Raw genomic sequence first — 9,157 nt, 5'->3', positions numbered from 1 at the left:
GAGTCTGGATTTGTTAGCAATTTCATGCTCCCAACTATATGGGAACAGTTTGAGGATGACCCTCTTCCTGTTCCAACATGACTGCACACCAGTCCATAAAGCAAAGTCCATAAAGATATGGATGAGATGGTTTGGTGTGGAAGAACGTGACTGGCCTGCACAGAGTCCAGACCTCAAGTCAATGGAACACCTTTCGAATGAATTAGAGTATATAGTCACTGTGAAGGCAGACAAATACTTTTTTTTGCATTTACTGTTTAACTTGTTTCTATTTCTATTCTGTTTTTCCATGACATATGTTCCTAAAAAACAAAAACAAAAAATGACAAAAATGACAGACTGACTGAACAAATAAACAAAGCCCAGTGGAAGAGTGTTTGGTTTAATGCCTGCTAGTGAGGTTGCTGACTTTTTTTTAGGCTCAACTCAAAATCTCAGACTTCAAAAGTGTTGATAGATTTGCTTTCACAATGTGCAACTTCCAATCCCAGAATTTCTGATTTAAAGAAGATTTGGGAGAATACCAGGCAATGTCAGACTTTATGTAAACAAACCATGTACCTCTGTTAGTCTGGTTAATTCATTAGTGGTGACATGTCTACTGCTGTTTTGAAATTTTACTACAGAAAAGTGCAATAGGTCATTTAACTAACCTTTACTGCCCTTTCTTGAAATGACAAGGCCACGCACCAAACACATAAAAGAAAAAAGGTGTGTGAGTTAGTTGCAGCTTTTATGCCAAAATATGGGAGGATATAATCTAAGGAGTAAGATAAAACAGAGTTGTGAACTTCTGGTGAACTTATATGCACAGATTAGTAGAGGAAGCAACATATACAAAGCAAGAAGACTACGTCACTTTATGTCCTCCTCCACAGGAAGCTTTCTGCAGCCCACAGCCTAGATCGGAAATTCTATTTTTGTAGGTTTGCCACATCACGACAGGCAGGAAGACATGCTTCAGAGGTTTATTTGGAAGCGTTGTTTCAGTCAGGCTTGACCACATTGTTTTATAACAGGAACTTGCTGAAATTAGGGTTTTCTTTAAAGACCCGGGAGTTAATAAATAAAAACGTGGAAGTGGAAGGAAACCAAATTGGTTTAGAGTTTATGTAAGCAAGAGAGTGGTTTTACGTCTTAAGTCTAGAGCTTAACAACTGTAGTTGCATTTTAACCACATAATTGTATAACTTTAGAGGCAGTCTAACGCACACTCAGTTGAATAGCTGGCTGACGTGTTTAGGATATTACTCTGTCAACTGTCTGATGTGATAAAGATGATTTTATAGCTCACAAGAGAGAATACACAATAGATGTAAAGCTGAAGAGAAAAGCAGCATAAGAAATGTGGCACACACTGCCCTCTGCAGACTGTGGGTTGTCTTTTCAAAAAATGTCCTTAATGTACATATCCAACATATTGTAAAAGGTGTGAAACACAATGTAAGCATAACAGATGTAGACATAAAACAAATGCTTTCATTCACAGCTTGTCTTTTCCTTTTAGCTGCCACCAGGATGCTGTGTCAAACAAACAAATGTTAAACAAATGACAACGGAGTAGGGAAGGCACACATGTACCAGGGATGTTATAGATCTGACTCTGATTTTGCAAAATTAAAATATGGAAAATTTCTGTATTGGATCGCAACACACTTGTCATGTTAATTGATTATTTTGATCCTACACAACATGTAACACCCACTCAGACATTTCATCAGTATGCGCTCTCATACTGAGCCACAAGTGTCACTTAATATTCTCTTTTTACTACATTAAGCGAGCCATTTTTAAACTCTGTTTTTGCTCATCTTAAGTAATTTCAATTGTTTTGGTGTCAGACTGATTTTTAACTTTAACACATTTATTTGGTTGTATTCTGCTTCACTTATTAAATCTATTGGTTATGTGTAAGTTAAAAATTTCTTCTGACTGAATGACTAAAATTTAGCATGGAGCAGTCAGCTGCTAGGGACAATCAGTACAATTAAGATAAAGCCACTTGACAATGACCTATAAATTATTCATTAACCTCTGTTGTTACTGACATCTTAGCAGAGAATCCGTTTTAAATAATTTTAGGCACTTTGTTACTTGAAACCTGTTACAAATTTGTCTATTTAGTTGAATCTTTGGAAAATGCCAAAGACACCACAGTCTGATAGACATAAATATAATTTTTGCAGGAACAAGATGATTCTCAAAGAGCTATTACAGGACCTGACACAGGACCTTCTGTTCATCCATCTACTGCTCACTGAAACCTCATCAGAGGCTTCATCAGGAGAACCGTCACCATGTTTCTCTTCTTAAGAAATGCCAAGGTATACAAAATTACACAAGAACTGTGCTGAGAACCAGTGTAAATACAAAACAGACTTATGGAGTGATCAATCTAGATTTGAAATTTTCCAATCAAATTAGGGTCATACATACAGAAGATGTCAGGAGAGATACAATAGTGAGTGTCTACAGCCATAAAACATAGTGGCAGCTGTGTCATGGTTTCAGACTGCATTTGAACCAGTCTGTTGGGGAGAAAAGTACCATCAGATTATAATCTAATTCAGTACCATCTGGAAATCATCTGATTGCCAACCGCTTCAATTTTTAGTACAACAATGATCCCCAAACAGTGCCAATACAATAAAAGCAATGCAACACCATCAACCATTGATGGGCCTCCTTAGAGCCCAGATTATTATAGCAGACAAAGAGCAGAATAAAAGGCAGCCAACACCCAAAGAAGAGCTCCTTCCAGAAGTGTGGAGAACTATTCCAAAAGAAATCACGAGGAGAGCTCAGAATGTGTTGAAGAATAAAGCTGGTCATATTTTTCTAGCAAAGTCAGAAATGAGTTTTTCCCAGATGATTACTACACCACATGTTGAACGTTAAATCAGAGAATCAGAAGTGATGGTAAGTTGCAGTCATGCAAGCAGCAGTTATACTTAATGATACACATTGCAACAAATCCACTGGACTAGAATCACAGTTCAACACAGGTTTATATTTTATTTAAAACAGTCATTGTAGAATGCACTCTGTCCTCCATCCACATGAGAACATTTACTCTGCTAATACTGTACGTTGTGACATCTAGGGGAGTATATTATTTCCTTGTCTTACAAATGACATTCATCCAAACAAACAAAAATAGTTTTTGTGGAAAAACCCCACAAAGCTACAGAAACATTAACTCTCACGTCAACTACAAAACAATGTCAATCCCCTTTTGTTACTGCAGTTTTAACTTATACTAATAGTCACAATGGCTAAAGGCACAAAGTAACTGTACATATAGTATTTCTGAAATACTTTGGCTTAACTGAATACGAGACTTTTGGTCTGTAACGCAGTAACAGTGACAGTGGATACAGGGTGCAAACTGTGCCAAGAGGCAATTCACGACTACATTCTTACCTGAACCATCTTGAAAAACAAATAAGAAAACTACAGCAGACTTGGCATATTGCACATTGTGTACTGTGATTCAAAGTGCTGCACCAATCTCATCAAGACTCTTCAAATTAAAAACAAGATTTTTTTTTTTCTTTTTTCCTCCCTCTTCGTCTTGTTCTGATCCGGTGAAATGGATGGCAGTATCTTAACTCTACCTCTTCCAAAATGACTAAACCTTGGAAATCCATCATCTGTCAAAGCACGGAGCAGCGCAAGTATAGTGCATGCTGACTTGGAATGCCCTGTTGGGAATGTTAGACTTTGGGTCCAGCGACGTGGAGATGGTTTGGGTGTTGATGCTCTGGGGGCCGTTGGCAGTGGAGTGGCTGAGGTAGGAGGCAGGCAGGTGGTTAGGGGCTGTGACTGGCTGTGGAGCTTGCTGGGGGTACTGCGCATTTGTTCGGTTGAGGTACTGAGCTGAGGTGTGGTAAACTGTCTGACCCTGCTGCTGCTGCTGCTGCTGCTGGTTGGGCTGCTGACACTTTTGCTTGTTGGCCTCTTTGACGTCACTGTCATGTGCACTGTGGAAAGAAGGGGCAAAGAGTTGCACTGTTGATTAGCAAAAAGAGTCAATGCTGCACACCGAGTGCTGATGTAAATCTCTTGTATGTGTAAGGTGTGTGCTTCTGTTGTGCTTTGGCTTCTTTTGTTCTGCTGTGCCATTGTGAGGCATCAGTGTCAAAACACTCTCAAACCTGAAACGCAGCACCTAACTGTCCCAAGTCATTTTAATCAACCGTGTTGAGCGTTCACTTTCATATTCAGCACATATACAAGTCAACTTTGTGCAAGGTTATTGTTAGATACGCACATGAGTAGTTTCTCTGTACACGGGATTAGGTTCTCCCATGCGTAGCCTGTGAGGCGCTGCAGTCGCGGTGGCCATGTAGGTGACAGGTGAAGGATCAGGCGTGAGGCGGCCACACACGCAGCAGCCACCAGTGAAGGTGCAAAACACAAAAAGACATGATCTGAGGAGAAAAAAAAAAAAAAAAAAGCACCCCAGATTTAACACCCCAAAAACCCCAATCCTCATTTTTACATTTTTTTCTTCATGAAAACAGACATTATGTCCAAAATGAATTTAAAAACTGAGATCTGCTACAGTAGCTGCATTATGGCTTAACAGGAACTACACTAGTTTGCTAAACCGTCGGGCATCGATGCTACTTTCACAGACATTTCAAAAGACAAACAGATAAAGACCTAAAATATCTGTGCTAAGCTAAATACTGCGATAGCCAGCGTTTGCTAGCTTTAGCTATTGCTAGGACTGAATGAATTTTCTCAGTAACCTATTTATAACTTAAAATGCCAGACTGAAAATTTTAAATATACATAGAACCAACATGCTATAAAGTAAGTTTCTTATTCAAATCATCTAAATTAGCATGTAGAATCTAATTATGATAGATAAGATAAAACTAGCTAAATTGTTGATAACGCTAGATAGCCTTAGAAAGTAGAATTTAGACTGCTATTACTGCAGCTGTTATACTGTATTATTTTAGGATTCAAATTAATTTTAGAAGGATAAACACATAAAGAACAGTTATTTTCTCACTAGTCATGAATGACAATTAAAGTACATCTTCTCTTTAAAAAACTGGCCAAGCAAACTCAAAGATCAACTTTTGTGGGTGGACACTGTTATTTTCCACTTACATTTCCTTATTATTCTGAATGTGTAGGTATAAATGTGTTATTTTAAAAAAGCAGTTAGTGGAATTTTTTTAAAGGTAATATGGAAAGAGATGAGAAAGCAAACCTGTGATAAATAATTTAATTTAACTTTCCCTCAATGTTACAAGACAACATTAAAAAAAATGTTAACTTTAAGTTTGAGATTTTAGTGCTATACAAATGTTAGATTCATGCTAAAATATTGATAAAACCTCAAAGTGTTTTTGCCCAAGCCTGCTAGGAGTACTGCACATTTGTCCAGTGTAGGTGCTGAGTTGGGGTGTGGTAAACAGTGGTGAATGTTTTTGAGCTGTTGTGGCTTGGGATGTGGCGTAATTGTTGGAATTGGTTCCAGACACACTGCACTGAATATTTTGGAAAATGCTGATGTACTGGGATTTTCACATGTGACCATCTCTAAGAGGCACCAGTAACTCAAATAACCGCTTGATACAACGAAGGCATGCAGAAGAGCATCTCTGAATGCAGAACACATTGAAACTGGAAACAGATGGACTACAGCAGCAGAAGACCCCACCGGGTGCCACTCCTGCTAACTGAGAACAGGAAACCAAGGCGAAGACTGAGAAAACATTCCCTTGGTTTAATGACACTCAGTTGTCGTTGCGGTGGTGATTTAATGGTGTTGCAGATATGTTCTTGGTGCAATTTGGTGCCCTTATTACTAATTTAGCATTGTTTTGCCTAACTGAGTAAAATTGCTGACTGTACCCATGCCTTTATGGCTGCTCCCAGCTGGAACAAAAGCACGTAACAAACTGGTTTCTTGGACACGACAGTGAATTTATGGTACTTACATGACCTCCACAGTCACCAGATCTAAGTGAATTAGAACACCTTAGGAATGTGGTGGAACAGGAGATTTGCACCATGGAGTAACACTGTGATGCTATCATATCAACAACCAAAATCTCGGAGGATTGTTTTCAGCACCATGTTGAAAGCGCCATAAAGATTTGTGGCAGTTCTGAAGCCATATAATCCTACATATGAAACAATGTAGGAGTGAATTCACCAAAAAGGACTTTAAACTAAACTTCCATTAAAAAAAGAAGAATAAACTCCTGCTTTAAAATGATGTAAAGTTATACATTGGTATTTACATGTTAAACCCTAATGTTTAAGGTTAGATATTTAATCTAACGTCCTCTGCAATACAATATTTCAAAAATATTATTAGTAATTTGTTCTTTAATATCAGTTGAAATACCAGTGACGTCCCACTGATCATCAGCAATGATGATCAGTGCTGTTTCAGTATTAACAGACGGTGCAAAACTGATAATCAACGTTGATTCAATTTAATGTAGGTTGACAGACGAATAGTGATTTAACTGTTTCAACTACTGTTTGCTATCTGGATAGGCTCTGAGGAGCTTCTGATAACTGGAAAATCAACGTTATCAGCTCCACTAGAAACTGATAATACTGATAAGCAAGACTGCACTGCACAAATACATCCAAAATGCATGGTACCTTGCAAGGAAACCTCAAGGAAGTAATCCACATATTTGGCCATGTATAGTTTAGTCTTTTCCAGGCATGTCATAGGCCAGCCATCATGCAGATCACCCTCATGGACCGCAATAGAGAGGTAGTAGTCTGTAAAATGGGCCGCCGTAGGGAGGTACAGGTTCCACTGGAAAGTTTCCAACAGGAGCAGCTCCATATGCAGTAAACCCTGCTTGGTCAGGACCAGGTTCATGGAGCTCATGCAACCCAGGTTGTTTAGTGTTTCCAGCTTTGGCACCCGGTCCTCCCTTTCCTCAAACTTACCTGTAAGCAAAGAACAATCACCCAGTCTGTCACACCAGTGTGGACACTTACTAGTTAGATGTGCTGAAAAGTGAAGTCAGCTGCACACTTACTGGCCAGAAGAAGACACGAGAGCGAGACCATGTGAAGCTGCTGCACCGTGACGTCATAGCGGTCCATGAAGAGGTCCAGCAGGTAGACGGCCAGGTGCCTGGCCGTAGGACAGAGCCTGAAGCGGTTGCTGACAATGGCTATGAGGTCTGCGAAGTATCGCCTCAAATTGAGCTGAGGGGACTGACCTTTGAAGGAAGGTAACTTGAGCTCCTATGGGACAACATGTGTTTTGAGATTTCAAAAAGACACATCTTTCATTGTAACTGAACTAGACTTTAGGTTTATTCTGCTGTAGTCCTATGAGATTACTCCAGCAGCAAGCAATTTAAAGCGAGAAAAGACAAGTTCATGCCTATTAAAATAAGGAATCAATATCGTTTTCAAAAGTAACTCAGATTTCACTATTTACAGTTTTGCACTGCTGTTTCAGCATCAAAATGTAAAACAGCACGACAGAAGAAGTTACTGATGAATGTGAAGGATGACACTACAGGTAACCTTTCTCATAGTTTTTGCATCATTTTTAGCAGCCACCACATAAATGACCCGGCGTGACTCACTTTGTATCGCAGCGCCTGGTATATATCTGCAGCAAGTTGTCCTTTCCACCATTGGTCCTCCAGCTCCATTTAATACAGTGCTTTGGAAACCTGGCAAAGACAAAACATTGGAATGGCAGTTAATCAACTAAAACGTGTCTCAGAAAGAGCACAGGAAAAAAAAATGCCGCACAATGACACTAAATCTCCAAACACACAGCCATGTCACTTTTCACGATAGCGGATCAGAAGTGGGAACAGTGAAGTCAATCATCTTTCTCTCACTGCGCTTTTCCCTTCTTTTTCTGAGGTGCGAATGTGAAAAGAAACGCGACTCCTGTCTAACCCGAAGCGGAGACTCACCCAGAGAGCACATGTAGTGAAATATTACGGGCAGTTTCACTGAAGAAAACTTCAATTCAAACTAGCCAAACAAGCTCTGCTCGCACTCATTGTTGTAGCTGCTGAGAGTCGGCAACACGAGTCCAAACACTACTGGTGCGTTCAAGTGCTGTTCGAAAAGTTGCGACCCCTCGTGAACAACCAACCGAAAGACAGCCGGGAAAACTGGAGGTGAAATATTACAACCACTACACTACACTACAACCAACCTAGTAGCCGACAAAGTGCAACAGATGTTTTCAATTGAAAGATGTGCATTGTAAAACATTTTGGTGCAACATCTAGCTGTTTAACACAGTTTACCTGTGAGATTTTGTTTTTGATTATCACTTGAAAGCATCATTCCATTGTCTTTACAAGTACTGCACAGGTTGCAACCAATTACAGATAAGCAACAACTGTCAACATCCAATCACTGCAAAGTCAGCTTAGCTGCTTTCCTATTGCAGCCAATGATCAATGAATGGGAATGGCAACATCTAATTTGTGCCCACATCCCAATATTGCAGTTCCTATAGGCTATCTATATTGAATTGTAAAATGTTAAAACGGGCCAAACACAGAAAGCTAGTAAAAGAACAGTTTTCTAGCAGTTTCATTTTTTTGTACTGCCCACATTTTCAGATAAACAATAAAGATGCATGGGAAGTGATTAGCTCATCATGCATTGCTTTGAAGCTGACAGCTGGTCCAGCTTGCCAACAGCCAAAAAAGGCAGGTGCTTGGGGCCCAACACCAGAAGAGGTCCCCCAAGTGCTGACAAACTTTAACCTACAGCAGTGGCAACCAGTGCCCTTGAATTAAAAGCAAACAAAAACAAAATTGCAGAGACAGTCAAAGAGACTCGACCTCTTTAGGGGGGCCTGATGTGACTCCACTGACTCCCACTGCAAGCTGGCCACAAGGCAAGAGAGCTAACTGCTTGGTGGGCCATACTAGCGGGGTCTGGTTTACACTACAGCATTGAAAGTTTGCAATTATACTCAGCACATTGGTTGTGTTGTGCACAAGCAGTGACGTCGCCACAACTCTTTACCATTTATATCAGTGCTGGAGCATGAGCACTCTGTGCAGTATTCTCCTGAACGATAGGTCTTGGCACAAAAACTCTACTTAAGTACTGGTATAAAAGAGGGGAAGAAGTTAAACTACCCTAATAACAACAGCAGAAGACACTTCAC

The 9,157-nt window shown here is 39.8% G+C and overlaps 1 protein-coding gene across 1 annotated transcript; it reads right to left on the bottom strand.

The window, feature by feature from the left end:
* Positions 1–2,989: 2,989 nt before the first annotated feature.
* On the bottom strand, positions 2,990–8,188 carry ccnj (cyclin J). The gene is made up of 6 exons (XM_040044774.1): positions 7,938–8,188; positions 7,596–7,685; positions 7,035–7,245; positions 6,643–6,942; positions 4,274–4,433; positions 2,990–3,983 (listed from the first exon to the last, which is right to left on the bottom strand). Exons 2-6 carry the CDS (start codon positions 7,662–7,664, stop codon positions 3,650–3,652), a joined length of 1,074 nt encoding a protein of 357 aa, XP_039900708.1. The 5' UTR covers positions 7,665–7,685; positions 7,938–8,188; the 3' UTR covers positions 2,990–3,649.
* Between the last annotated feature and the right edge of the window lie 969 nt (positions 8,189–9,157).

Source organism: Simochromis diagramma, unplaced genomic scaffold, assembly GCF_900408965.1.
Source record: "Simochromis diagramma unplaced genomic scaffold, fSimDia1.1 OVJJ01000486.1, whole genome shotgun sequence".
Lineage (NCBI taxonomy): Eukaryota > Metazoa > Chordata > Actinopteri > Cichliformes > Cichlidae > Simochromis > Simochromis diagramma.
This window is presented reverse-complemented; position numbering and strand designations above follow the sequence as displayed.

Coding starts and splice junctions, on each gene's coding strand:
- ccnj (XM_040044774.1), bottom strand. CDS start 7,664: ATGGAGCTGGAGGACCAATGGTGGAAAGGACAACTTGCTGCAGATATA. Junction 7,246..7,595: donor ACCAGGCGCTGCGATACAAA/GTGAGTCACGCC, acceptor GTTGTCCCATAG/GAGCTCAAGTTACCTTCCTT. Junction 4,434..6,642: donor CCTTGAGGTTTCCTTGCAAG/GTACCATGCATT, acceptor TTTTCTCCTCAG/ATCATGTCTTTTTGTGTTTT.